This window comes from Falco naumanni, chromosome 20 (assembly GCF_017639655.2).
Source record: "Falco naumanni isolate bFalNau1 chromosome 20, bFalNau1.pat, whole genome shotgun sequence".
Taxonomy (NCBI): Eukaryota; Metazoa; Chordata; class Aves; order Falconiformes; family Falconidae; genus Falco; species Falco naumanni.
The window spans coordinates 313451-340436 of NC_054073.1; the positions used below are offsets into that span (position 1 = coordinate 313451).

General features: G+C 64.3%; 1 protein-coding gene across 8 annotated transcripts; it reads right to left on the reverse strand.

Moving 5' to 3' along the window:
* Positions 1-29: 29 nt before the first annotated feature.
* ARHGEF11 (Rho guanine nucleotide exchange factor 11) lies at positions 30-26364 on the reverse strand. Of its 8 annotated transcripts, none has more exons than XM_040618359.1 (42): positions 26192-26364; positions 19668-19703; positions 18470-18561; positions 17870-17968; positions 16496-16545; positions 16339-16396; positions 15610-15788; positions 15418-15489; positions 15141-15260; positions 14888-14942; positions 14731-14807; positions 14123-14260; positions 13865-13939; positions 13492-13593; positions 13011-13109; positions 12384-12426; positions 11816-11912; positions 11615-11737; positions 11289-11312; positions 10710-10854; positions 10380-10476; positions 9820-9849; positions 9283-9409; positions 8982-9161; positions 8505-8552; positions 7813-8000; positions 7558-7704; positions 6997-7076; positions 6393-6518; positions 6179-6296; positions 5545-5723; positions 5376-5451; positions 4956-5123; positions 4742-4829; positions 4125-4226; positions 3770-3852; positions 3465-3695; positions 3092-3367; positions 1753-1845; positions 1104-1309; positions 774-960; positions 33-682 (listed from the first exon to the last, which is right to left on the reverse strand). In XM_040618359.1, the coding sequence occupies exons 1-42, from the start codon at positions 26221-26223 to the stop codon at positions 633-635; spliced, it is 4596 nt and encodes a 1531-aa protein (XP_040474293.1). In that variant the 5' UTR covers positions 26224-26364; the 3' UTR covers positions 33-632. The 8 variants fall into 8 exon arrangements, with proteins under 8 accessions (XP_040474297.1, XP_040474295.1, XP_040474294.1 ...); XM_040618358.1 differs by having other exon boundaries at positions 14123-14263; XM_040618363.1 differs by lacking the exon at positions 1753-1845 and having other exon boundaries at positions 30-682; positions 14123-14263.
* Positions 26365-26986: the final 622 nt, after the last annotated feature.

Consider the following 26986-nt stretch of genomic DNA (forward strand, 5'->3'; position numbering starts at 1 on the left):
CTGGTCAGTCTTGGCTCTATTATATATAATATATATATCGGACACCCCAGCGCTGGCGGCCGCGACCCCTGGGGGGGAGGGGGGGGAGGAGGGAGGGGGGGGGAGCAGGGGTGGGATGCACCCCAGCCCCCGCCCCAGCCCCCCCCTCGGGTCACCGATTGTCACCGGCGGCGAGCCCGGTGCTCGGGGCGCCCTGGCTGCCCCCCGGGCGCGGGCTGGGGGGGCGGCGGTGGTTATTTACCGGCGGGGGGGGCACGTACGTACATATTTATAGGCAGCGGGGAGGGGGCCGCAGCACGGAGAGGAACAGAACAAAGTGCATTTATACAGACTAGATCCAGCTCTCGCGGCCGGGGGAGGGGGCACGGGGGGGGGGGGAGGGGGGGGCGGGGAGCGCCGAGCCGGGGCTGCCATGCGAAGGGGTGAGGGGGGGTCCCGGCTGCCGACCCCGCTGGATTGTGCTCCCTCCTTCCAGACAAAGCCCCTGGCAGTCTGGGGGGAGGCTCCCGCGGCTGCCGGCGGGGCGTGGGGGGGCATGGGGGGCTCTCGGGCAGCTCCCCGGCTTTGAGCGACTATGGGGGGGGAGGGGGAGACACCCCCCACCCCCCCCCCACCCCCCCTCGCCACTGTGGCTAAAGGCCGGTGTTGCGAGCGGGGTCCTCGGCGAGGGGGGCTCTGGAGCCTGGAAGAGATGGGGAGAAAGGGGTGAGGGGGACAGGGGGGCGAAGGGATTGGGGGGGGGCAGGGAAGCGCTGCCGGGGGGTGGGTCTTACCTGGGGCGTTGGTGGCAGCGCCCTGCAGGCTCCGGAGGGCGCGGGACAAGGGGCTGTCACTGTCAGGGCTGGGGGGCCGCTGGGACCACCCGTCCATCTCCGGGGCTGAGCCCCCCAGCGGGGTGGCATCGGCTGAGGAGCTGCGCCCCAGGGACCGCAGCAGGTCCCGGTGGGCTGTTTCCACAGCCTGGGGGGTGCCCGGGAGAAAGGGGGCCAGGTCAGAGGGGTGGGCGCAGCTTTGGGGTCCAGGCCTGTGCCCCCGTGCTGGGACCCCCACCCCCGCCGCCCCCTGCTTTCCCCAGTATTCGGGGGGGGGGGGGGGGGGCTCACCTTCAGCCTGTTGAGCTTCAGCGTCAGCTGCTCGATGGTGCGGAAGATGAGGTCCACGTCGCAGAGGGGAGCTGGGGGGTCCGGGGACCCCTCGGCAGGGCTGGGACGGGGGGGTGCCTCCTGCGGGGAGCCCCGCGGGGGGCTGGAGGGGGGCACGGGGGCTGGCTGGGGGGGTCCCGTGGGCATGCTGACGTAGAAGTAGTTGCCTGGAGAGGGGACGAGCGGCGTGAACGGAGCCGGGACCTGCTCGGCTGGGTGTTGGTGGCCCCCCGGGGCGGGGAGGGGAGGGGGGGGGGTGTCTGCCTGAGGTCTTGCCCCCCCCCCGCCATGTAGGGGGCAGCAGGTTGTGCCCCTTCATGGCAGGATCCAACCGTTTCCAGCTGCCTCTGGGTCACGGTGGGGGCTGCGGTGGCACTGGGTGACCTTGGCCATGGGGACAGGTCTCTGTGTTGTCCCGTCCCCCCCCCCAACAAGGACAGGTCCCCCCAAGTGACACCGCCCCCCGGCAGGGACACACGTCCCCTTAGGGGACACGGTGCCCCTGGAGGGACACAAGAGCACCCCCTTTGCTGGGAAACGGGACCCTGGCCCTACTGGGGACACTGGGACACCCTGCGGCTCTGGGGAGGGGGTGGGGGGGGCTCTTTACCATCTACATTAGCTCCGCCTCCTTCCTGCAGCTCAGTTTCTGATTGGCTGCTGCCTGGCGAGGGCGTGGCCTCCTTAGCACCCTCCGCCTGGGCTGTGCACCCCGAAAAGAGAGGGGGGAGGGAGAGGGAAGGGGTGAGCAGGCCCCGCCACCGGCACCCAGCACCGGCACCCCAGTTTCAGCAGCCAGCAGCATCCCAGCACCAGCAGCATCCCAGCACCAGCATCCCAGTTTCAGCAGCCAGCCGCATCCCAGCACCAGCAGCATCCCAGCACCAGCAGCATCCCAGCACCAGCAGCAACCCAGCACCAGCATCCCAGTTTCAGCAGCCAGCCGCATCCCAGCAGCCAGCAGCATCCCAGCACCAGCATCCCAGTATCGGCAGAAATCAGCATCCCAGCACCCAGCAGCATCCCAGCACCAGCATCCCAGTATCAACAGCCACCAGCACCCAGCAGCATCCCAGCACCAGCACCCCAGTATCGGCAGCCAGCAGCACCCAGCAGCACCCAGCACCAGCACCCCAGTTTCAGCAGCCATTAGCACCCAGCAGCATCCCAGCACCAGCACCCCAGTATCGGCAGCCAGCATCACCCAGCACGCAGCACCAGCATCCCAGTTTCAGCAGCCAGCAGCAGCCAGCAGCATCCACCAGCAGCACCCCAATATCATCACCCAGCACCAGCACCCACCACCAGCACCCGCTATCAGCACCCCAATATCAGCACCCAGCAGCACCCAGCACCAGCACCCCAGTATCAGCAGCCATCAGCATCCCAGCACCAGCAGACATCAGCACCCCAATATCAGCACAAATCAACACCCTTCACCAGCACCCATCAGCACCCCAGCACCCATCAGCACCCTCCACCAGCACCCCAATATTGGCAGCCAGCAGCACCCAGCACCAGCACCCTCCACCAGCACCCCAATATCACCACCCAGCAGCACCCAGCCCCCAGCAGCACCCTCCACCAGCACCCCAGTATCAGCACCAGCATCCCAGCACCCAGCAGCACCCACCACCAGCACCCCAATATCACCACCCAGCAGCACCCAGCACCCAGCAGCACCCACCACCAGCACCCCAGTATCAGCACCAGCACCCAGCGGCACCCTCCACCAGCACCCACCAGAGCCCCCCCCCTCCCTGGGGCGCACATAGGAGAGAGGAGGGCTTCCCCCACACCCCTCGCCCCCCCCGTGGAAGCCCCCCGCCCCGATCCCACAAAGCTTGCGCAGGCAGGCAGGGAGGGAGACCCCAAATCCCAGCGAGGGGCAGGTTGGGGACAGGAGAGGGGTGCTGGGCGCCCGCCCCCGCTGTCACCCACCCCAATACCTTTTCGGACGACTTTGTAGCCGCTCGGCTCCTCGGCAGCCGGACCCGTCCCAGTCTCATCCACACCTTCCCGGCTCGGGGGGGGCTTCGTGTCCTCGGGGGGGGCTGGGGGGTCCGCCAGCACCTCCTGGGAGGCCGAATCCTGGCTGGAGAGCACCGAATCCCAGGCCTGGCCGGGACCCCCGATGACCGAGGGCGTGGGCGTCAGGTCATCCTCGGGCTCCGCGTCCCGGCAGGGCAGGAGCCTCCGTAGGATCAAGAGCCGCAGGTTCTCCACTGGGATGGGGCGTGGAGGGAAAAGGCGGGTTTGGGGGTTCAGCTCCCCGTGGCAGAGCGGGGGTCTTCCCCCCTGGAGCCCCCCAGTGACACTCACCATCCTCCAGCGCCGCCTCGGCCAGCCCCTCTGTGCCGACCCCCGGCAGCGGCAGGCGCGTGGGGGGTCCCGGCCACTCAGCTGGGAGGGGGTCGGTCACCTCCCCGTCGACCCCCGCGGGCAGGGGGGCTGCGGGCAGCTCTTCCTCCCCTTCCTCCACCTCGCTGCCCACCGGCTCCTCCAGCAGCGCCGGCGGCTCTTCCCTTCCCAGGAGGGCGCTGGGATTATCCGCTGTGGGGAGAAGGGGAGCTGGTTCAGACCCACATTCTGTCCCCCAAAAGAGGGGCAGGGGTCGGGGGGCTCACCTGGGGGGCAATCCTCTGCCTCCGCCGCAGAGCTGGCGCCCTGGGACAGGAGCGGGGAGACGTCGGGATCCTGTAACACCAGCCTGCGGGATGGAGAACACTCCTTAGGGAAGAGGCTGGAGCCAGGGGCTCCCGGGCAGCACCGACCCCCAAAGACCCCCCCCCAAAGTGCCAGGCGGCGCCCCGGCCAGCCCCCCCGCCCCCCCCCCCCAGGTCCCCAGCGAGCAGGGAGGACCCTGTCACCACCTCAACCACCCTCTGGAGAGATCGGCGAGCCGCTGGCCTCAGCCACCAGCGCCCACCAGTACAGCACTGGGATAGGATCCCAGCTCCCAGCAAGAGCCGGGTTGCTCACCCGGGGGGTGCCACACGGGTGGGCTCCGGTGTCCGGCGCTTGGGGGGGAAGGTGGCGTTCCTCGTGGCGCTCTGCACCGCCTCTTCCAGCACCTCCATCCACCTGTGGGGCCCAGAGCTCATCAGCTGCCCCCCCCAGATAACCCCCTGCCCTGCCAGGACCTGTCAGCCCCCCCCCCCCCCCCCAGTCCCCATTCGGAGCACGGCGGTGATGTCCCCCACCCCGCTCTCACCACCCTTCGCACCTACAGAGCACACGGTAAGTGCCAGCACCCGGCTCTTCTGCCCCCCAAAAGACCCCCCCGGGGAAGCACCCACCGTGCTGGGTGACCCCCCCAAAGACCCCCTCCTCTCCCGTGCCCACAAAGGTTTGCGGGGGGGCAGGCGCCGGGCTGGGGTCCCCCTGGGAAAGGCTTTTTTTTCCTCCCGGGAATTTTGGCAGCCAACAGGCTACCAGGCTTTTCTAATGTCTATTTTTTGAAAGAACAGAAAATAACGCTGCTTGGTTTAAGAAATCCTTGGACTGTGGCGGCTCGGCTGCCTGCTGCACCCCCCCCCCTCGCAGGGGGGTCACCCCACCCCTCCCCTCCCCATGGCTTCAGCCCCCGCCACCCTTACGTGTTTTTCTCCGAGGACGTCAGTGCCACCAGCTCGTAGATCTGGGGTCCCAGCTCCGAGGTGCAGATGATGAAGAGGGCTCGTTTATCTGCACGGGGTGGCCCAGAGCCATGAGGAAGAGGAGCACGGCAAGGGCTTCAAGACAACCCGCTGACACGGCTGTCCCCAGCGGGGTCGCAGGGGGACGCGGCTTCTCCCTGGTCCTTGTCCCTACCTGTGGCAACGGAGCGGATGAGCACCGAGTTGAGCTTGAGGACGGGGCTGAAGGTCTGTTTGTTGTCCGAAGAGCCCAGCGCCGTCTTGCTGTGACACTTGAGCACCAGTTTCTCGTCCTGCTTCTGCAGCAGCACCAAGAGGTCCTCGAGGAGCAGCACGTGCAGGTCTGGGGTGGGACAGGGGACAGAGAGCCGAGGCTCAGCCAGGGATGCGCTCGCAAGCCAGGTGGAACCTCCCTCCTGGCTGCCAGGAGGGACGATGGCCCTGCAGATGTGGCAAAGGGGGGCTAAGAGGGTCCCCGTAACGCTGCTGGGGCTGGAGGTATCGTGCCCATGTCCTGGGGGATGCTGTGGATGCAGGGGAGGGGGGGGGTCTTCTCCGAGCGCTCCCAGTACCGAGTGGTGGGGAAGGTCCGTACCCACAGTCTTGTCCTTGCTGATGCGCCAGGTGAGTGGCCCTTCGTGGATCATGCGCCGGGAGGTGAGGTCCAGGCTCTGCAGGGAGCCGAGGGCGGTGGTGAGCGTGGGCTGGGGGCCGGGCAGACCCCCGCTGCCCCCCCTTCCCCCGGCTGGTGCCCAGGAGCTGACCTTGAACTCAGCAGCCAGCGGGTTGCTGGTCCTCTCCAGCGAGGTGGCATCCAGGCGTTTCTGGTAGCCTTCCAGCCGGTGTCGGTTCTCCGCTCGCTTCACCGCCTCGTTCACGTACTTGAGGATGTCCCGGCACTGGTCCCGGGCTCGGCACAGCTTCTCGTGCTCCGAGGTGCCCGCTGGGACCATGGGGAGGGGACAGCGGGTCAGCCAGCAGCAGAACCCACAGGAGATGGGGTCGCCCCCGTCTCACCGCCCCAGGTTCCCAGCCACATCCTGGGCACAAAACGCCACCAGCCCAGGGCTCCCTGCCGACGAGAGGGAGATGTCCCCCACCCCGCGACTCCCCCCGGCACAGCTTTCTGCTGGAAAGGCAGCACATCCCCCCCCCCACGACCCTGGGATCTGGCTCTGGCTGGCCACAGAAAGGCAGGAGACCCCCCTGGTCCAGCTTTCTGCTAGAAAGGCAGCACATCCCCCCCACCCCCCCATCCCAACCCTGGGATGCGGCTCTGGCTGGCCACAGAAAGGCAGCAGCCCCACGGCAGAAGGGAAGGACGCGCTGGAGGTGGGAGCAGGCAGCCAAGCATCCCTGGGGACAAGCCCCCCCCCGGTGTCCCCCCCAGCCCCTTACCCTCGGTGTGCTTGATGATGTTCTCCAGCAGCAGCGGGTACTTGGTCAAACGCTGCATTTCGGAGATGATCAAGTCCTTGAGCTGCAGGCGCCGGCACTGGGGGTTGCTTTCTGCTTCCTAGGGCAGAGAGAAGAGGGTGGGAAGCCCCGAGGTGGGATCAGGGGGAAGCCAGGGGAGCCCCGGGACGAGGAACTGCCCAGGGGAGGGACAAACCTGCATGAAGATCTGGAAACGGCTCTCCTTGCGCTGCTTGGTTTTGATCAGCTCCAGGGCAATGGATTGGTAAGAGCAGAAGTCAGCAGCCACCTGCTGGATTTCCTCTTTGGCCAGGCCGTCGAACTGGGGGTGGGTAGGTGTGTGTGTGCAGGGGAGAAGTGGGCTCAGGCACCCCCAGGCTTGGCCCTGACCCCCCCACATCTCCCTGAGCTTGTTTCTCCCATCGGCTGCAAGCCAGCAGCCCCCGCTCCCCCACCCAGATGCTGCTGGTACCCCGGAGCATCCTTCGCCGAGGGAAATCCTGTTCCCATCCCTAATATTTCACAGATTTTCTAAGCCCCCCCCCCCGCCCATTTTACAACTGGGACGCGGAGCTGTGCCCCCCAGCTTTCTCCCACCGGTCGCTGAGAAACAGGGGTCACACAGAAACGGGGGTGACCAGCATCGGACCAGCCACGGTCCAGCTCGTCTGCTCTTGAGCACAGCCACAGCCAGAGTGACAGTGGGGTCACCTCCACCTCCCCTGCAAGATGTCAAGCCCTCCACGCTGGAGGACAAGAAGATGTCCATGGGGGCTCTACCACCCCTGTGCCCCCCTTACCCGAGACAGCATGAGATCCCCAATTTCTTTGATGATTGGTCCTTCTTCCCGGAGCTTCTTCATGGATTCGGAGAGAGAATCTGAACGAGGATGCGAGAGACAAGACAGGACTCACGTCAATGAGGCACCGGGGCCACCCACATCACCCGTGGGAGCACCCACCAAGCTGGCAGCCTCCGAGGGTCCCTGCTGGGCACGGGTGCAGGTGCGGGGAGGGGTCTGAGAGCCACGTGGGCTTCGATTGCTGCTGTCACGGGTGCAGCGTGTCAAGGAGCGTGACACTGAAAGCGTGTCCTGCAAGTGTGCTACACCAGGGGCTGGTACAGACCAGGCATCCCAGACACAGGCGCTGGAAAAGCCCGGAAAAAAATCAGGTTTTGGATTGTTCCCGGGAGAGGGGAAGAAGAAACGGGAGCGGCAAGATGGTACGATGCCCTCAGCGGGGCTGGTCTGAGCGGTGTGTGACCACGCAGGAGCCCGGGGCAGCCGTGGGCCACCCTCTGCTCCCACTCCGGGGGGTATTTCCAGGGAGGAGCAGGATCCGAGCGGGATGAGGCTTACTGTGGATTTCTATCAGGTCAGGGAGGTTGGGGAAGAGGAGCGCCAGCTCTTCCCGGGACAGCAGGCTCTCCTTCTTCATCCGCTGGTAAAAGAGGAGGTCGAGGACTCGGAGGATGCGGAGGTGAGACCCTTCGGTGGCAAAGAGCTCTGTGCAAAAGGCACAGGGGTGGAGAAATGCCCGGGGGAGCCTCGAGGTGCCGGGGGGACGCTGCCGGGGGGGTCCCTCGCGTCCCTGGGAAGCCCCCTGCTTCTTACCGTTGATCACCTCTTGCCGGTCAATCTCCTTCTGCGGTAGGTTGGCCACCAGCTCCCGGCTGACCGTGTGCTGCCAGTTCTGGGAGTCCAGCTCGGGCTCCAGGTCGGAGAGCTGGCCCTGCTCGTCCTCCAGGAGGTGAGGCAGGAAGGGATCCACGCCGAAACCCAGGTTGGGCGACTCGATGCTCCTGGGAGGGTGAAAGGTGGCGGTGGGAGTACTCTGCAGCCACCCGCAGCCAGCCAGCCCGCCCCGCAGCGCTCCCAGTACAGCCAATATCTACCTGGGCCCTATTTCGGCTTGAAACCCGGGGCCTTCAGCACAAGAAGTACAAGCCTCTGACTCTTGAGCTAAAAGCCTAGGTCCCCCAGCAGACATCTATATAGGTCCTTTAAGCTCCTGCGTGAGACACAAGGGAACAGAGGTGCCCCCTCGCCCCAGGAGGATGGAGAGCTAACAGGGGACTCCCTCCCGGGGCATCGCCTCCCCTTGTGCTCTGTCAAGGCTGGCTGACGGGGAGGGAAAAGCTAGGAAGGTGCAGACGGAGCCCCTCTGACCCCCCCAAAAGCGGGGGCACGGCCCCTGCACGCCCCTACAGTGACCCTCCTGCTCTGAAGGCAAACTGGCCCCCGGGCCCCCGGCTGGCTCGGGGCGGCGCGGTAGAGAGGGCAGAGAGCGAGGCTGGGCCACTCACCTGCGTCCCATCTTCGGCGTGTACGGGGGGGTGGGATTTTCCAGCGACCTGAGGAAGGACGGGAGAGTCACCCTCGTGTCCTGACGTGCTGGCCCCCTTCCCCACATCGCTGCACCCCACGGGGCAGCACCCAGCAGCATTTCTCTAAGCCCCTCCAGCCGCGGCACCGGTGCTACCGGCTGTGAGGTTCAGGGCACAAATGGGAATTAAATGGGAATTAAAAGCCCAATTCTCGCTTTTCCCCTGGGAAACGCCAGCCAGGAGGCTCTGCAGGCACTGCGAGGCCGGGACCACCCTGCCCTGCGTGCCTGGGGCTCGGCCTTGACCCACAGGCTTAGCAAGAGCTTTCCCAGGAGAGTGTCTCAACCCAAGGGGTTCAGCCTCCAGACCCCCGGCCGTCCCGGCTGCCCTTTGAAGCCAAACACACCCAGGGGACCCCCGGTCCTCCCTGCTCGGGGCTCGGACGGCACCTCCCACCTCGTGGACAGGCTGGAAGCAGAAGATGATGCTGACTGGTGAAGTCTCGTGGCCTCGGCTGCGGCATCCATGTCCACATCGCTCCGGGAGCGAGGCACGTTTTCTGCTTTCCGGGATTTCTTCATCTCCTCCCGGCCTTTCAAGCTCTCTGAGCGGCCCAGCTTGACCTCAGCACGGGAACTGTAGGGGAGACAAAGGCAAGAACAGGCTGAGCCTGGTGGGATGAGCAGGGATGGATGTCCCCGTGATAAAACAAAACCCTGAAAGCACAGGCTGCCCCCGCCGCCTCCCCCTGCCCTACCCGTCTGACTCCAGCAGATCCTCAGGGAAGCTGCCGGTGGAGAGCCGCTGGGTGCCAGGCTCCTGGCTCTCGTAATGCTGGTTGTTCTCAAAGTGCTGGATGATGTTCCTCACATTGCCGGGTTTGACTGTCAGGGGGAAAGCAAGGAAGCAACCCCGGTGAGACAGGGCTGGGCACAGCTGGGCAGATGCTGGTGCTGCCGCCCACCCCGTGGCACCGCGGCCTCGGCCATCTGCCCGGCAGAGCAGCGTCCAGCTCGGCGAAGGCGCTGGCAGCATCGCGCTCGCTCATCCAGGGGCATTCCCCGAGGCTGGCTGCCAGCTTCCTCGGGGTGATGCGCTGAGCAGGCGCCCGGGATGCTCGAGCACTGGGTGGGAATGGTCGGCTGCTGTGGGCAGCCCTCCTCCCGGACCCCATGGCACCCATCCGAGCCCACCCCGACACCCGGTGTGACAACACTGGAGTAGCTCAGGGGGGACACACAAAATAAAACAAAGCACATGAGGTGAATGGCAAATGAAAGAAGAGGCCTTTTACCTTCAACAGGGGACAAAGGGACATGAAATGCTGAAAGGAAAAACAAAAATGAGATGTCAAATCAATCCTGCATTTCGGCAACGAAGGAGGCAAAGAGGGAACGTGTGAGCTAACGACATGAGAACTCAAAGCAGAAGGGGAGGAAGAGGAACACAGGCACACACACGTGTACACACACACACACGTATGTGCGCACACTTGCTCTCCGCCACCTCAGCCCCCCCAGGAGCTGCGGCACTTTTAAGGCACAGCCAGCAGCCCGTAAGCCTGCAGGACGGGGTAGGAAGATAAATCTCGGGGGGGGAGAGCTCGGCTCTGCTCCCTTCCTGCTCCCCTCAAAGCCACGCGGGAGCAGGGGCGGCTGAGACAACAGGTTTCCAACGAGCGGCTGGAGGAGAGCAGAGGGTGGCCGACGAGAAACGCCTACAGCCGGGTGAAGAGGAGTCCCACGGGTGCCAAAGGCCACCCGACAGCCGCCAGGCACCCAGACGGCCGCGGCTCCCCTCCAGGCAGCAGGGAGGCTGGGGGGTACAGCAGCCCGGCAGGTCCCCCATACTCACTGCTCTGGGAGGAGATTTTGGGCTTCCCGATGTACTTGAGGATGGGGTTGCGCTTCTTGTCTTCAATGGCATCCTTTTCCTTCTTCGTGCTGCTGCTCTGTGGGGACACCCGAGAGGAGCAACGATAAAAAGACATGCCACCCCGCGAGCCCCGGGGGGGTCCCCAGCCTTCGCCGCGCTGGCTGAACGCTGCGGCATGAGCCGTCGGGAAAGGGATGGGGCTGGGATCCAGCTTAAGCGCCTCCCCAAGGCACTGGGGGGGGGGATGGGAATCTCCGGAGAACCCCTCCTCAGGTTGCCTCGGAAGATCCAACAGCCAGAGCCACCCACCTTCTTGGTCTTGGGGAAGAAGGGCAGCCACTTGTCCCTGTCCGGGAGGGACGGAGCCTTCTCGCTGGTGCCGGCCACCCGGGGCTCCCGGCTGCGGATGCCTGTGTGGTTCATATACGTGCTGAGGGCAAAGGCCATGGGGGAGCTGGAAGAGAGGAGAGCGTGAGGCTGCAGATCCGACACCAGGACAGGGCACCGCAGGCCAGGGGGGAGGCTGGGACGTCCCGCAGGGCTCTGCGGGGAGAGAGGGTCCTTCCCTCCCCAGGCAGGAGAGGATGCCCGGGTTGGGATGCAGGGGGAGTGAGAAGGCAGGAAAGGCAAGAAGCAGTTGAAGGGGGCGAGCTGGGGTGGCACAGGCTGGCAGGGGGCTGCAGCTGGCACACCAGGACCCCCAGGGAAGCGTTCACCCTTCCCCAGGCACAGCCTGAGAGCCCACCAGGGATACCCCTGGCATGGGGAGAGGGTGCCGGAGGCCGGCATGGGGAGGGGACGCTCCTGCGATTCCTTTTGCCTCCTCAGCTAACAGCTGTAAGGCAGTCACATCTGGATGTGCTCCTGCCGTGCCCTGGGGCCACTCACCTCCTGTCCTCTTCGTATTTCGACCTGGAGAGAGAGATGGGGAGAGATCAAAGAGCTTGTTTGAAACAGGCTCCTCTACCCAGCCCCCAGGCAGGGCGCTGGCGGCACCAGCCCTCCACCCCGCCATGCCCCCTGCCCACACTGCACCCAGCGCCTGCTCCAGACTCTCCTTCCCACCTCCAATGGCAAATGCGTGCATCAAGTCGGACCCAGGAGCAACGCTAAGCCCGTGTCCCATCCCCTTCCCCACGTTCTCGCCCCAGATCCAAGCCGAGGCGCTCCCCCACGTGCAGGGCAGGGAGCCCCCACAGCAGCCCGGCACTCACAGTATGTCGCCCAACTGGGCCAGCTGCTTCTCGGCCACTTGCCGCTCCTTCTGGGGGTCCCCATCCAGGTCCAAGAGGTCGTTCTCCCCGTACAGGCTCCCCAGGCCCATGGTGCGCTTTGTTCTGCGGAGGACAAGGGTCAGGGCCACCCGCACGGGCAGGAGCCCACCGAGCTCTGCGGGGCACCCAGGCAGCCGTTACCTGTAGTCCTGGATCTGCTCCTGTATCTCGGGCATCACCATCTCCTGAGCTTCAAAGAGGGCGGCTCGGACATCGTCCCCATTCCGCAGGCGAGTCTCTGGGGATGGGAGAGGAGAATCGGTGTCACCAACCAAGGCTCAGCGTGCAGGGAAGGGCACAAGGGATCTGCTGGCAGCCTCCGGCCCTTGGGCAGAGCAGGGCAGGCGGGGAGCCCGCAGAGCCTCTCTGCTGGCCTCCCCCTGCCAGAGCACAGCGTCCTTCCCAGTTGGTTTCCGGGCTGGGACAACCTGTCTCCCCTTCTGCACACCCAGGCTGAGACACCTGCCCACGATAAATCCCCCAGGACCACCGGGGCCGAGCTGGGGGAATGCTCAGGAACCCCAGTCCCAAACCTCACCGCACCCTCCCTAAGAGAGCAAGAAGCAGAGTCCTGCAGAATTCCTTTGGGATGCCGATTTGGCACCCTAACAAACAGCCTTCGTCCAGGGCGAAGGTGCCAGTGAGGCAGACCACGGGTGTTAGGGCAGACCCCCAGCTGCGGCACCCCACGCGGGAGCCCCTCACTCACCGATCTCCGCCAGGAGCTGCTCAGACACCTTCACTCGGAGAGGCTGGGGAGGGAAGGCAGAGAAGAGTGGCTCAGCGCTGGGTCGCTTTCCCCGTGCAGCGAGTGGGGCTGGAAGGGGCTGGAGATACGGCACGCACGCCACAACCCCGCTCAAGCCAGCGTGGAGAGCGTGCCCTGCGCTCCTGCACCATCGCCCGGTGGCAATTTCTGCAGCCAAAGGGGCGAGAGCTGGGAATCTCACACAGCAAGCGCCCAGCCCCCAGCCCACAATCCCCTCTGGAGCAGCACCACGGGAGCCCACTCCCTCCAAAGGAGCCCTAACGGGAGTGCCTGGAGCTCCGGGAGTGCCTGGAGCCCCGTCCTCGCTGCCGGGACCCTCCTCTCCTGCCTGCACCCAGCTTCCAGGCACCAGGGCAGCCGCAGTTGTGCAACGTGTGGTTATGCGCCTTACGCAACCGCTTGCACCGATGTGGAGGAACCAGCAGCAGCAAAGCAAGGTCAGTGGCAAAAACACCATTTAAAAAGCATCCCCAGGCAAGGGAGGTGACAGGTAAAGCTGGCTTTCCAGCTGGTCCCCTGAAGGGACAAGGACTCTTGTGCAGGCTCACAGCCAAACCCTGCCCTTACCGCGTTCCTATCCAAGAAGATGTTCCAGATGTCCTTCCCCAAGACCCGGGAATCCTTGGCTGTCGTCTGCTGGCAAACGTCCGTGCATAAGTAGAAGAGCTGCAAGGAGGGGAGAGCAGAGGTGGGCAGCGAAGGAGGAGGAAGGTTTTGAAGTGGGAAGGTGAAAGGCTCAGGGAAGCAGCGTCCGCGAAACACGTTCCCTGGGGTCTGGGGAGGGCAGCACCCCACCGTGCCACGCCTGGGAGGAAGGGGAGGAAGGGGAGGAAGGGGAGGAAGGGGAGGAAAGGGAGGAAGTGTAACCCTACGCTGCGTTTCCCTCTCGTGTACACACAGCTGGGGGAACCGCAGGCTGGCAGCCCCTGCAGCAGGGCGACACAGAGCTCTGCCCAGCGGCTCAGCCAGCGGGCGAGAGGAGGGTGCCAAATACGCCAGCCCAGCTGCGTGCCACCCCCTGCGTCGGTGACACCGGCAGGTCCCTTACCAGGGGGCTGGGATCTGCCTGGGAGAAGATGTAACGCAAGAAGACCCCCAGATGCGCCGGCCGGGATTTCAGCTTGCCCAGGTCCTGGAAGAGGGAGTCGCACTGCGCAGAGAAGGGACCAGAGGAGAAAGAGCCAGATAGGATGGAAAGGAATTAACTCCTCCGGATTAGGCCCATCCCACAGCTCAGCACCCGGATAAATCTCCAGCTCCAGCGCTCCTTTCCTCATCCCAGCCGGGCACTTCCCTCTGCTGGACCAGCCCATCCCTGGATGTCCCCTGGGATGACGCCTAAATGCCACCAGGTGCCAGGGACCACAAAGGGACCCAGGCGGGAAGGGGACAAAAGCCGAGAATACTTTGGACACCGTTACCTCGTTATTGAAATATCCCAGGTCACAATCCTCCTCCGGCCCGATGATGAGGGGTCGCCCTGTCCGGTCTAACCCCTGCCAGGGAGAGGGGGGACACAGTTCAGGAGCCAGGCACCCCGGCTTTGGGGGGACACCCTCCCCCTCCCTGCAGCACCCCCCCACCCGCTCCCCAGGGAGGCTTGCAGCACGTCTGATCGGGTCCAGCACCCCTCAGACGCCCTGGCCCTGCAGCGGGACCCTCCCCCGGCCCCAGCCCACCTGCTCGGCAGAGGGGGTGCCGGGGGTGTCGGAGCCCTGCCGGCGATGGTGCTGGAAGAGGCGGGCGGTGATGACCGGCGAGGTCCGCGGGCTGTCCAGGCCGTGGTCGGAGAGGACGGAATTGCGGTTCAGGGAGATCTGCTGGGGATGGCAGTGCGGGCGTCAGGGGACGCAGGCTGCGGGGACGGCCAGGCTCCGCACCGGGAGATGCCACCGTCGCTCACCCGCCCAGCGGTGCCACTTGGGGCCACCTCGAGAGCGGTTCCCAGGTCAGAGACCGTAAAGGGAGACGGGCCCAGGGAACTTGGAAACCACAAAACCCCTCAGGGACCATCAGAAAAGCTTTACGATTAGGACCGCAAGCCAGAAAACTCCAGGGTCCCCCTCATTTTGGGGGCAGACACACCAGACTAAGCGCTACCAGCCCAAGAAATTCAGAGCTAAGCCGGCATGAGAAGGAATTCCGTTCGTTCAGAGGGCAAACAAATATTGGGGTTGCAAAGGCAGGTCCCTGACCCCCAAGGATGCACAGACCGCTCCATCACCGCTCCCAGGGCCCAGCAGAAGTTGGGGTGGGCTCCCCACGGCCGCAGTAACCCCGCTCTCACCTCACTCACGGAGGGGAACCGCTCCGTCCCGGACTCCAACCCACTGTCACCGTCCTGCGAGTCCAGGGAGAGGCGTCCTGGGAGCAGACAAGAGATTGACCCGCCACGTTCAGGAGATGGGGACATGGGGATGGTCCCAGCCGCCAGCACAACCCACCTTCCGTCATCCTGAAACCGGCCAAGCTGGAGTCACTGCACAGCTGCCCCGAATCCTGCAACGCAAGGAGGAGTGTTGGACCGGCACGTGGGGACAGCCAGGCACCGGCTCAGCAGGTTTTGGAAACGAGGCACGTCTCCATCACTGTGCCCACCGCCTTGGCAGGGTCTCCCCAGGCTCCAGCCAGGCTCAGAGGGAGCTGGCAGGACGGCAGCACCCCTGAACCGGGTATAACCCCACTAATTTCACATACCATGGAGCCACCAGTCTCCTGGAGGATTTTGAGCTGCAGCTGGCTGACCCGCCGGCGTGCTCCCTCGATCTGCTCCTCCACCGCAGTGGCAGGGTTTCGGCTGTACACCTCGTAGAAGCGCTGGGTGGAGAGAGGAGAGGGGATGCTCACCTTGACCCCAACCCCATAAGCCCCATCCCACCGCCCACGAGGCAACGGGGCTGAGCAGGTTCGGTGGGCAGCGGGCTGCGGCACACGCAGGTGACCGCGTGCTGCGAGAGCCGTGTCGCCGTCGCACCTGTAACTCTGCCTCCTCCTGCCGCAGCATGTTCCGGAGAATCTGCGTCGCGTGCTTCTGGACTTCAGGGTCCTGCAGTTTCAGATGGATGCAAAGAGACAGGCTGAGCTTTGCCTTCCTCCCGCCCCCCCGCGCCGGGCGGCAGCGTGGAGGGCTTGGGGGGGGTGGGGGGGGCACCGCGCTGTTTGCTACCTGCAGGGGCTTGGGGTCGGTGATGCGCTGCGGCGGGGGGAGCGGCGGGGGAGGAGGCGGTGGGGGACAGGCGGGGGTGACACGGGGAGCCCCTGCCACGCTCATGTCTTGCTGAGAATTGGAGAGCCCCACCGAAGGAGGGGGAGAGCCCAGGAGGGTCAGAGCGACGTAGGCACCAGCTGGAAAAATTGGGGAGTGGGAGAATGAGAAAGACCTTCTGTTATTCACTCTCTCGACCTCAAACGTCCGACGGGCATCACAGCATCAGGGTGGGCACGTCCTCGTCCCTGCAAGCAGCGAGGCCACCTCTGCCGTGGCGGGTGCCAGCCTGGCCCCCCCTGCAAACGCTCACGGAAGGATCGAGACAGGTTTTTCCCCCCGTTTCCCCAAGAATCAAGCGCTGCCCTTTGGTGGGATCCCGTGGCCTCCCACGCTGGGGAGGAATGCGGTGCCCCTCGCCACGCTGCAAGGCTCGTGACTGAAGAGGGAAAGACTGATTTGTCTTTTTAGGACCCTGCTACGGGGCAGAAGGTCTCATCACGGGTGCAGGAGGTAGGGGCCAGCTGCCACCAATATCCCCAACCTCAGCGCCTCCTCCCATTTCACCCACAGCAGCAGCCTGGGCAGGACGGAGCGGGGCAGCCCGGCAGAGCAGCTGGCCAGTGGAGACCAGGGCTGCTGGTCACCTGGGATGAGAAGGAGCCACCACAGCTCCCTGGCTGTACTCACACTTGATTAACTTCACCACTTCGAGGTGAGAGCTGTTGGTCACCATGGTGCCGTTCACCTGGGAGAGGAGAAAAGGGGTCAGCAAGGCTGGTGGCAGGGAGCGGGGCGGGCAGCCCCACGCGGAGAAGCAGCGGGGGTGACAGCTGGGGACGCTCACCTTGACTATCCGGTCCCCCTCCTGCACGCCGGCTCTCATGGCCGCCCCTCCTGTGACACAGGGAGGAGAGACAGGCGTCAGGAGGGACAGGGGGGCAGCGGGCAGAGCCAGGGACTCCGCTCCCACCGGCCCCACGTCAGCCTGGCACGTTCTGTGCCGTTCACCCTGCCAGGGTGGGGGCACGGGGACCACCGGGCACCCAGTTCCCACGGGAGAAGGCTGGTGGCCTGGCGTCACGCACAGCAGCCAGCACACGTCCAGCTCACGGCTGATCCAGACAAGCCCTCCTCCGCTCACCCAGCCGGAACCCAGCCCTTTCCATCTGTCTCGGGATGCAAGAGGGGGCCCCAACCTGTTATCCCACCATCCGGGCTGGCTCCGACACATCTAGGGAGCCACCACGTGCCTGGACCCAAAGGCAGGAGCGGGGCCCAGGAAGAGCAGCACTGCTCTGTCTCCTCTCCCCCCGCCTGCTCTTTCACAAAGCTGCCGAGGTTGGAATACATGAAAAAATCACTTTTCCTAAAGCCAAAACCAAGAGGAAAATGTTTCCATTAGGTTCAACTCCAAGCCAAGGGCCTGAGACACGGCAGCGAGCTCCGAGAGTGGAAAGTACGCCGGATTGTTCGGATTCTTTCGGCTTTAATGATCTCGTTATTAGCAAATGAAGTGAGCAGGGAGAGGGGGGACAGGACTCCAGGCTGTCCTGCACCTGGGGACCTCGGCCCTGCCCCCCAGCCCGCTGTGGGGTAACCGGGCTGATGTGGGGGGGCTCCCCAGGCAGATCCAGTTGTGGGAGCGAGGCACTCCAGCCTTAACCTGCCCTTGAAACTCGCAGCATTTTCCCTTTCCTATATTCTCATTTTTCCTGGCTTTCGGGCTAGAGGGGGGGGAAGGGGGAGGAGGTGGGAACATCCGCTGTAAAATAAGCAGCTCATTGTCTATTTAAATTGCTGCTCCAAGCCCAGCCACCCCGCAAAGTCATTATACAGCAAAACCGGCAGCGTCTCCCGCAGCACAGCGCCAAGAGCAGCGAGCTGCTGAATCCCTGTTTACCCAGTGCTCCCAAAGGGAATCCCCCCCCCCCCCCCCCCCCAGCAGCAGCAGCTCCCCGGGTTGTCGTACAAGGAGTGGGGAGAGCGCAGCTGTTTTGGGGAGCTCCCCCCAAAACCTCCTTCCTTCCCCACAGCAATCGCGTCCTGCCCATCCCGGCTGATGCCGTCATGAGCCCTCAAGCCAGCTTAGGAAGGAAAATCCCTTTTCTCCCAAGTTTTCTCCCAAGGGATGTGGCTTGGAGTGAGCGAGGGGAGCCTTGAGGCGTCTCCTGCCCCTCCTGCTCTTGCCCTGCCTGCTGCCAGCACCGGCCCCTCTCACCTGGCCGCACCGACTGCACCAGGACGACGCGGTCCCCGCTGACGGTGAAGCCGAAGCCATGCTGGTCCTTCTGGATTATGACGCAGCGCTGGACCAGACCTGGGGAGGGAGAGGAGGGAGAACCAGTGAGGCTCCGAGCCTGGGGCACAGGCTTGGCTTGTGGGGACACCCCGCCACCCCCAGTTTCAGGGGCTGCGTCTCCTGCCGGCTCTCCCGAGAACCAGCCACCCCGCTGCCAGACCCCAAGGCATGGCTAATGCCTCCTCACCCTACACACCCTTCGCGCGACGTCCCTCCTTGGACCCCTTCTCCTGCAAATGGGGTGCTCCGGCAAGCACGGGCAGGGTGGGGAGAGCCCCTGTCTGCGGGCAGCTGGAGCATCACCCCTAGCCCCACCGGGCAGCCGAGGAAGGGTCCTGCCCTCCCCCGGCACGTGCAGCCTGGGCTGGGTGACTTTGGGAGGGGCGCAGGAGCCGTGTCCCCAAGGGCGCTGCAAGGACTGGGGCAGGTGGCGATGTGCCACCCAGCTCCCCGTGGGGACAGGGCGCTAAATGCGGGGCCTCCAGTGCAAGGGGGGGGGGGGGGGGCAGGCAACCCTACCTGTGGTTTCGGAGGAGTCGGAGGGCTGGCGGTGGTGCCCGGGGGACCTCCGCTCTGAAGACGAATCACCCAGGGAAGACAGGCTGCTTAACCTGCGGAGGAGGAGGAGGAGGAGGAGAGGTCAGGGAAGGGGACGGCTGCACGGAGCCATCCTCCGGCCGCAGCTCCTGCTTGGGCTTGGGAAAAACAAACGCACGGAGCTGGAAGGCGATGGCAGCAAGCATGGGCGAGTGCTGCCGCTCCTCCAGCTGCCTGTCCCCAAACCTCCCTTCACCAGGGTGAGCCCCAGCAGAGACCCCGCTTGGGGGGCCAGGACCCCCAGCTCTCGCGTTTGCTGGCAGGGAGGAGCAGCGGGGGCTGCCCACGGCGAGCGGGGTGAGCAGCGGAGGCAGCAGGCGAGGGGCCAGACGCATCATGCAGCGCTGACGGGACGGAGCTCGGCGGCAGGTCTGCGATGGGGCTGACGGCAGGAGAGACACGAGGCAGCGAAGGAGGGTGGGAGGGACAGACGGACAGACACGGGACAGTGACTTGCCGGCCCTACCCTCTTGCCGAGCCTCGCCAGCCCCGCGGCAAGGCTTGGGGTGCTGGATGGGCACGTGGGCTGGGGCTCTCTGCGCATCAGGGGGGCACAGCACATCCCCTCGACTGCGACCACAACGGGGGGCTTGCCTGCACGGCTCCTTTTAGCCTTGGCGTTTATTCTCCAGCCAACGGGGGTCTGGAGAAGTCAAGGCTGGGGGAAAGCCGTCCCTGCCTGCCCTGCTGGAGCCAGGCCGCGCCAGCAGGCTTGCTGTGTGCGCCCCAGACCCACGAGCCAGAGAGAACAGCACGGCAGAGCCACCCCCGGCCTTTCCCCCATCCTTGGGGGCCTGATTCTGCCTCCAAACCCGACTCCAGGCACAAAACGAGGGCTCTGGAGCGCTGCCTGCCCTCTCCTGTGTCTCCGTGACCCCACGCCATCCCAGGGATGAAAGCCTGGCTCCGCTGTCCTGTTTCTCCTTCCAAGCAAACCAGCCACACAGCTCTCCCCTGCCGGGGCACGGCTGGGGGGGCTCAAAAAGCAACGGGAAGAGTGGGAAAATGAAGGTGCTCCCGCGGGAAGAGCAGCCAGTGCCTGCCTTACACCCTGAAGGCTGCGATGAAGCGAGGGTGCAGGATGAGAGCACAGGCAGCCCCGTCCCCCCACCCCGCTTACCTGGGCAGGTGAGGCTGCCTCTTGCTGCCCGGTTGGCTGCCGGGGGCAGGGGGGGGGAAGACAGAGACAGGGGTGGTGGCGGTGAGAGGTGGCACAAGGGACACCCAGAGGACAGCGGTGTGGGGAAGGATGGGGGAAAGAGGGGACAAAGAAATCAAGAGGCAGAGGTGTGACGTGTGGCGCAGCGACAGCACGCTTCCAACCTGGGGGGAGGGCGGCGGGACCCCAAAATACCTCCCTGAGCCCGGCACGGCTGCGCAGCACCCACCGGGCCTGGGGCAGGGTTTGCCTTCACTGGTGCAAATCATCCTCCCGGCTTCACACCCTCCTCTGCACGGCATCAACCCCAGCATCGCCCCTGGCATCGTCCCTTAGGGACCTGCCCGGAGGCAGGTGGGGGGAAGCACGGCAGGGGGGTCTCCTGGGCAAGCATCCCCCCCCCAGCAAGCCCCCGCCTGCCTAAAATATAAAAAATTCTCACCATGAAGCCGGGTGAGACTCTCAGCCCTTTGTGGGGGCCAAGCGAGAGGGTGTCCCCCGCCCCCAAACCACCCCACGGGGATGTAAAGCCGGAGCCCACAGCAGCGTAAACCCAACGGCTTCGCTGCCGTAGCCGATTCGGGAACTCCTCGTTGCCTGGACCATCTTCATCCAGACCCGACCCGTACAACCGCTGGGCCACAGCCTCTAACTCACTCGATTACAACCCTGGCTCGTTGAAGTCGGGGATAAACCAGGACCACGGTGCGAAGGAGCACGGCTCCAGCGCAGGAGGGGGGGTGTGGAAGGGGATGCATGGCCAAAGCACCCCCAAGGGCTTCCCCAGGAGCTGGGGGCAGGGGTAGGACCGGTCCCTCCCATTTCAGAGGGCACCCAAGACGGGGCCGGGCACCTTCACCGCTCGAAGGGTAGGTGCAGGATTAAACCCGTGGGATTACCCGGCAGCCAGGCAGAGGGTGCTCGGGGCAGCTCAGACCTGCCACTTATCCAGGCCAAGGAAGGATCGGCTCCTCCTTCCGCATCGCCCCGGATGCCAGGACTTAAGGTGCTGCCGCACAGTGGGACGCTCATTAAGCTTCTTCGTTAGGGGAAGCTCCCCGGTGCCTGACAGTGCCAGGACCACGCACAGCTGAGCCCCCAGCCCCACCAGGAACCCCCAGTCTGACACCAGTCCCCCCCAGGACGACGCTGACCCTGCACCCGTGGCAGGAGCCCGTTTCCATCCTGCTCGAAGGAGCCAGGCCAGCGCTGGCTTATTGCCGTCTAAAAGAGTAGTTTAATTCGGCTTTGCATAAGCTCCTTCCTAATTGACTTACAGAGAGCCCAAACATGCCATATTAAACCAAACGCTGCCAGCTCGACAGAGACCTGACCCCGGTGCCCGTTTCCAGCCGGTGAAGCTCCTTTCGGTGTCCCCAAAGACCAGCCCTCCAGTTTTCCTAAAAATTGTACCACTAGAGCACTTGCGTCATGCCTCAATCCTGCAACGAGTCCTTGACTCACCCCGTCCCAGCACCGCTGCCAGTCTCCAGACTGGCACCTGCAGCCACATCCTATGCAGCACCCTCCAGAGGTTTCTGCTCCCAGGTTATTTTCCCCGATTTTGGCTACTTGGTGGTTAAATCACGGCGATTTGCTTTTTCACAACACGCAAGGGGAGCAAGACACTCTGCAACGGGGGCAGGATGAGAGAGGGCAGGATGGCAGGGAGCGAGGGCAGGGCATCCCAGCGAAAGACCCAGGTGGTGGTGGGCACGGCCAAGTTAAAAAAAAAAAAAAAAAAGGAAAAACAAGGAGGAAAACCCGTTAAAGAGCAAAGCACGACACAAGCACTGCCACCTCGGGAGCCCACGCAGAGCAAACGCCACAATTAAAAGATTAAGAGAGGAACAGGATCAAATCCTCAAAGCAGGTCAGCCTCCAGCTGAAGCTTTGCAAAACGCTCTCTCCGAGACCGGGAGCCTTATTTTTTTTTTTTCTCCCAGGTCTCCAAACGGCTGCTCCCTGCGATCCCAGCTCCGGGGAAGAGAAAACATTTTGTGAACAGCCGGAGCCCGCACCGGCATGCCTGGAAACCTGCTGCCTTTTGAAGTGAGCGAGGAGGCAGGTGGGGCCAGCGTCGGCCCATCAGCAGGAAAAGTCGCAAAAAAAATAGAAATATATATGGAAAAAAAAGGGGGGGGGGGGGAATAAAAAAAAACCAACCAAGCCACAGCTTGGAAAGGGAAAGCAGTGTCTTGGTGGGATGCCTCTTGCGACTGAGTCACTGCTTCCACCGCTGCCCGATGCTACGGTCTGCGCTGCTGGTAGCACCAGGATTACCCGACATCTCTCGTGCCAAACCCTGCCGCTGGCCGCTCTCCCGGGCCACAGCCCCACAGACAGTTTCACATACTGGTATTCTGGGGACAGGAAGGAAGGAAGGAATTTCAGCTTAAAAAAAAAAAAAAAAATACATAAAAATGATTCAGCTTCCTCCCCTTCCCCCTCCCTCCGAGGGAAAACGCTGTGTCCAGCCCCGACGCTCCTCTCGCTGGAGCAGCTCCAGCCTTGCAGCGGAAAGCTGGCCGGCCCTGCCGAGGATGCGCATCTCCCGGGGATGTCCCTCCGCATCCCTTGGGAACGCTTCCCGCTTCTCCGCTGAGGACAGCTGCCGGGGACGGAGGGTTGGGGCTCCAAGCTGCCCGCTGCTCCCGCTCCGTGGCCGACCCATCGACTGCTGCACGATGACGCATCGGGGAAGCTTGTAATTATGCGTCTGCCTCTAAGTTTGCACGGCGAGGCAGATTTAAACCTTGCTAGGGTGTTGCTAGCAAATGAAAGAAAGAGGGAAGGGGGGAAAAAGAAATATTTCCCAACATTGTTGGCTGCCTGCAGACGCAGCTCGCAACGACACCCCCTGTCCCCGAGGAGATCTGGTTTTCTTCTCATCTTCTGAGCGCACAACAGGTTTTCCACTCCCGGCTGGCAAAGCACGTCAGAGCCCGCTCGAAGCGCAGCAGAGCGGCCCGCCGGGGACGTTTGGCCGGTGTTGGATGAAGAGCCCGGTGCCTCCGTCCCCGGTGTGTTTGTGAGCCGTGACCCAGCTCCTTCCCGGCAGCAGAGCCGGGATCCGGCGCGTCCCCGTGGCACGCAGGCTACGTGCGACTGCCAAGCCACCCTGCAGCTGCTGCCCGTCCACCCGCAAATCCACGAGGCTGGAGTCATCCTGGATCCATCTGGGGTTTATGCAGCAAAGCTTTTCCCTCCTCTCTCTCCCTCTGCTTCTATACGTTATTATTATTTTTTTTCCACGGGAGGAAAGCAAAGCCTCAGCCCTCAGGAGGCAGCTGGTAGCAAATTTCATTTTGCAAATCAGATGCTAAGTCCCATGTACGCGCCACAGCAAACTGAATTTAAATCCCCGGATTCCTCCAGCAACTTTGTTGCAGCAGACAGGGGATTCTGCAAAAGCTTTGTTTAAACTAAGACTTTCAATTAAATGGGGGAAAAAAAGATAAATTAACACGACGAACGCAGCAGCCCTGGTTGTTTAATGGCGCAGCAGACTCCATTCCCCACATTTCTAATTGTCTGTGTGCTGCAAATTTTTGCAATGCCAATTCCCCACGGGGAGGAACAGAGGCTGAGCGCGGGGACAGCTGTGATTTCGGCAGCCAGTCGGTTACGCAAAATTTGTCGGGTTTTGCAGTTGCGATGCCTGCCCGGCTCGCTGGGCCGGGATCCCCCTGCACCGCTCTCTCCCAAAACAGCCCTGGCAGCCTCTACAAGGGGGCAGCCGGTGACGGGAGACCCTAAACAACCCCAGCTCCGCTCCTGCAGGCGGCGGTGGGAGCTCCAGAGCAGGATTAGACCCCAAAAAGGGACTGAGACCAGAGCACTCTGCCTGGCAAAGACCAGCAAGAGCTCAGGAAGAGCACAGAGGAGCTGCGGGAGCCAAGGAAGGGGTGAGCAAGTATTTACATCTTAATTAGACAATGTTTGCAAAGCACTTTGTGCACGCACTCGGCTACATAAATGTTAAGAGCCACGAACCAGGGCACAGGAGCGGGACGGGAGTCCAGCAGGGAAAGCAGCGCCGGGATCTGAACTCCCCACCAAGGAAGAGGCGGTTCACACGCAGCGCGGGGCCCAGCTTTTCTGGGAACGCTGCTGGAGCACGCAGCAAGACGGGCAAGGACCGTGAGCAGCTCCAAATCGCTCTCAAGCTCTCCCGGGTGCTGGGCAGTGTAATCATTAACGGTGCCTGGAAAACAGACTGGCAGATCTGGTTTGTCCGGCGCTGAGGGTGCTTTTGGGGTGCGAGATCCGTAGCATCGAGTGAGATATGGAATAACCTACCCCAAAGGGATGTTTGCTCCCCAACCTTCCTCCTAAACCAAAGCCGCACAGCCCGCAGTGGGGAAGATCACACCTCTTTCCACCAGTGCAGCTCAGGAATGGCCACTCTTGAAATGTTTTCCTCCAGCCTCCCCGTGGGCTCCTTCTACGATTAAAACCGTAGCAACAGAAGTGGTTAGAGAGCAGCGACTAAACCCACGAACAAGTCACGTCCCTGCTCCTGGATGGGGCTCGCTGGTGATGCACGACGCCTCCTGCATCTCCTGTCACCGGAGGAGGAAGATCTATACTGGTTTGCACTGGTCTGCCTCTCCTGGGAACCTGCCTACTCGCTGCGGGGCCTGCCTGGCCATCGACGGGCTGCGGGGACCAGTGGGCAGAAGCTTTGCGTGGTGGTGGCAGGAGGAGAGGGGCTGCTGGGGTGTTTTGGGGAGGAAAGTCCCCACATTAAGCCGTTTCCAAGTCATTTTTGTCACTGAAGAGCCGTGCCACCCAGCAACGAGTGACTGCTGGCTGGGCCAGGGCACTTCGGGCGCCTGACCTTAAAAAGCGGAGGAGACCGCGGCTATTTAAAGAGCAGAGAGAAGCCTGAAGCCTGGTAATGCCGCCCCGCAGCTCCCCGAGGTGGCAAGTCGGGCAGCGAGGCTCACAGGGCACGTCCCCGCTCCCACACGCCGCCGGGACCTGGTCCTGCCACTTCCCCGCACGGGATGGACATGAAATTCAGCAGCTCCTTCATTTCTGCTCCGGAGGGGCTGACTGCGAAGCGGCAGAGCCTCCTTGCTGGCCCGGTGGCCGGGTTCTCCGGCTAAGGAAGAGTTCCACAGAGGGAAAGCGTGGTGGGGTGGGTTTGGGCTCCACCCCAGCTCCTGCCTCGCACACGTGTTCTTCACCCCAGACCAGGAGAAAGCCCCTCAAAGGGCTCGTTGGCGGAGGAGGTGGAAATACGCCGCCCGTCCTGCCGACAAACACACCAAACCAGCTTTCGGCGCAGCAGCACGTGCCGGGAGCCCACGTTGAGCATCTTCAACGCTGTCGGCCAGGGATGTCTCCAGTAGTTGTAGCATCGCAGCCACCCCCAACGCCCTGAGTCGGCTCCTTCTGGGGTACGGGGGGGCGCGGAAAGAAAACCTCATTTTCGGCAGAAAGCCACATGCTGGCAGCACAAAGGGGCAAGATCCACGTGGAACAGATGCTGTCGCATCCCTCTGGCTGGACAGGGGGTCCCAGCCCACGAGCCCCGCTGGGCCAGGGACAGGGGGAAGCTCCTCGCCCTGAGGCAGGGCAGCCGCAATCCGCCTCCAACCCTCGAGTCACCACAAAAGCAAGTGTCGGGGTTTGGGGTTTTTTTGGTTTTTTTTTCCTGGGACTTACTCCACCAGCTCGCACCCTGCTTGCCCACGCTGGTCTGCTTGCACCCCAGAGCTGGATGCCGAGGGGTCCCGCAGGGGCCACCGAGGAGCCTGTTTCCAGCCCCCCCAACGCATGTGGACCCCCATCATCCGACGTGGGGAGCAGGGAAGACGCCGGCAGCGCTGCCCACCTGGGACCCCCGCTGTCTGCAGCCAGGGAGGGGGGGCCACAAGCAGGACCCTCATCAGCCGCTTGCCCCCCCCCCCCCCCCCCAGTCTTGGGGGCAGAAGACGAATACATCGGGTTTAATTAGCTTAATTACCTGTGAGGAACCAAGCCCTGGCAAGGATAACACACCGCCGCGGCGCGCCCCCAACCCCTAAAAGCCCACCTGAAGAAATTTAGGTTAAAAATCGAGGTATTTGGGGGCAAACCCCCCCCAGCTGCGCCCGGGGAAGGGTATTTAACAGGGCAGGAGTGAACCCGGGTGTTTCCCCATTTCTGATTTCGGCCACGTCCCCCCCCTCGGCTGAGGATGGTTTTGGGGTGGGCTGGGGTGGGTTTTAAGGGGGGGGGGGCAAAAGCCGGGTGTGAGCATCCCGGCGGGATGGGGGGCCCAAGAGGGCTGAGACACCCACCCACCCCGGGGGCCGCGGCCTGGCCCTGCCCCCCCTCCCCAAAACGCAGAGTTTGGCCCCAAAACGCCGGTTTTTTTCAGCGGGGACCCCCCGGCTGCCGGCGGGGCGAGGCTGGGGGGGGGTGTGGGTGTCTCCCCGCCGGGTTGAGCCCCCCCCCGCCGGGCTGCCGGCCCCCCGCCCCCCCCCACCTACCTGTCGAGGGCCTGCGGAGGCCGCACGCTCATGGTGCCTCGCCCGCGGCCCCTCGGCGGTCAGGGCGCCGGCAGCCGCCGCCCCGCTCCGGCCGCCACCATCCCCGCTGCCCGGCGGCGGCCTCGGGGCCTCGGCGGCGGCGGGGCCCGGCCCGACCCCCCGGCTCCGGCGCTGAGCCCGGCCCGGCTCGGCTCGGCGGCGGCGCGGCGCCCCCCGCCAGCCCCGACCCGCCCGGCGGCGCTGGGGGCCGGGCCGAGGGAGAGGCCTACGCCCGCTCCCAATCCCCGGGCTCGCCCGGCCCCCGCAGCCGCCGCCGAGGGGGCAGCGCCGGCGGCGAGCGGGCGGGGGGAGGGGGGTCGGGGACCGGCGGGGGGAGCCAGCGGGGGGGGGGCACGGGGGGGGGGGGGGGGGGCGCCCACGGGGAGACCCACCGGGGGACGTGGGGAGGGGGACACAGGAGACCTGGCTATATGGGACCCGTAGGGACAGCGGGGGGACACACAGCACCCATGGGGAGACACGGGTGGGGGGACCCACAGGGGGACGTGGGGCACCCATGGGGATGGCGGGGGGGAGGGGGACCCAAGGCGAGACCCTGGTGGGGGGACACAGGAGGAGACCTGGGTGTGGGGGACCCATAGGGACAGTGGGGGGGACACCCATGGATGGGGAGGGGGCACCCACTGGGACACCCACCGGGGGATGCAGGTGGGGGACACACAGGAGACCTGGCTATATGGGACCCATAGGGACACTGGGGGGGGATGGGCCCCCAGGGGGATGCGAGTGGGGGGA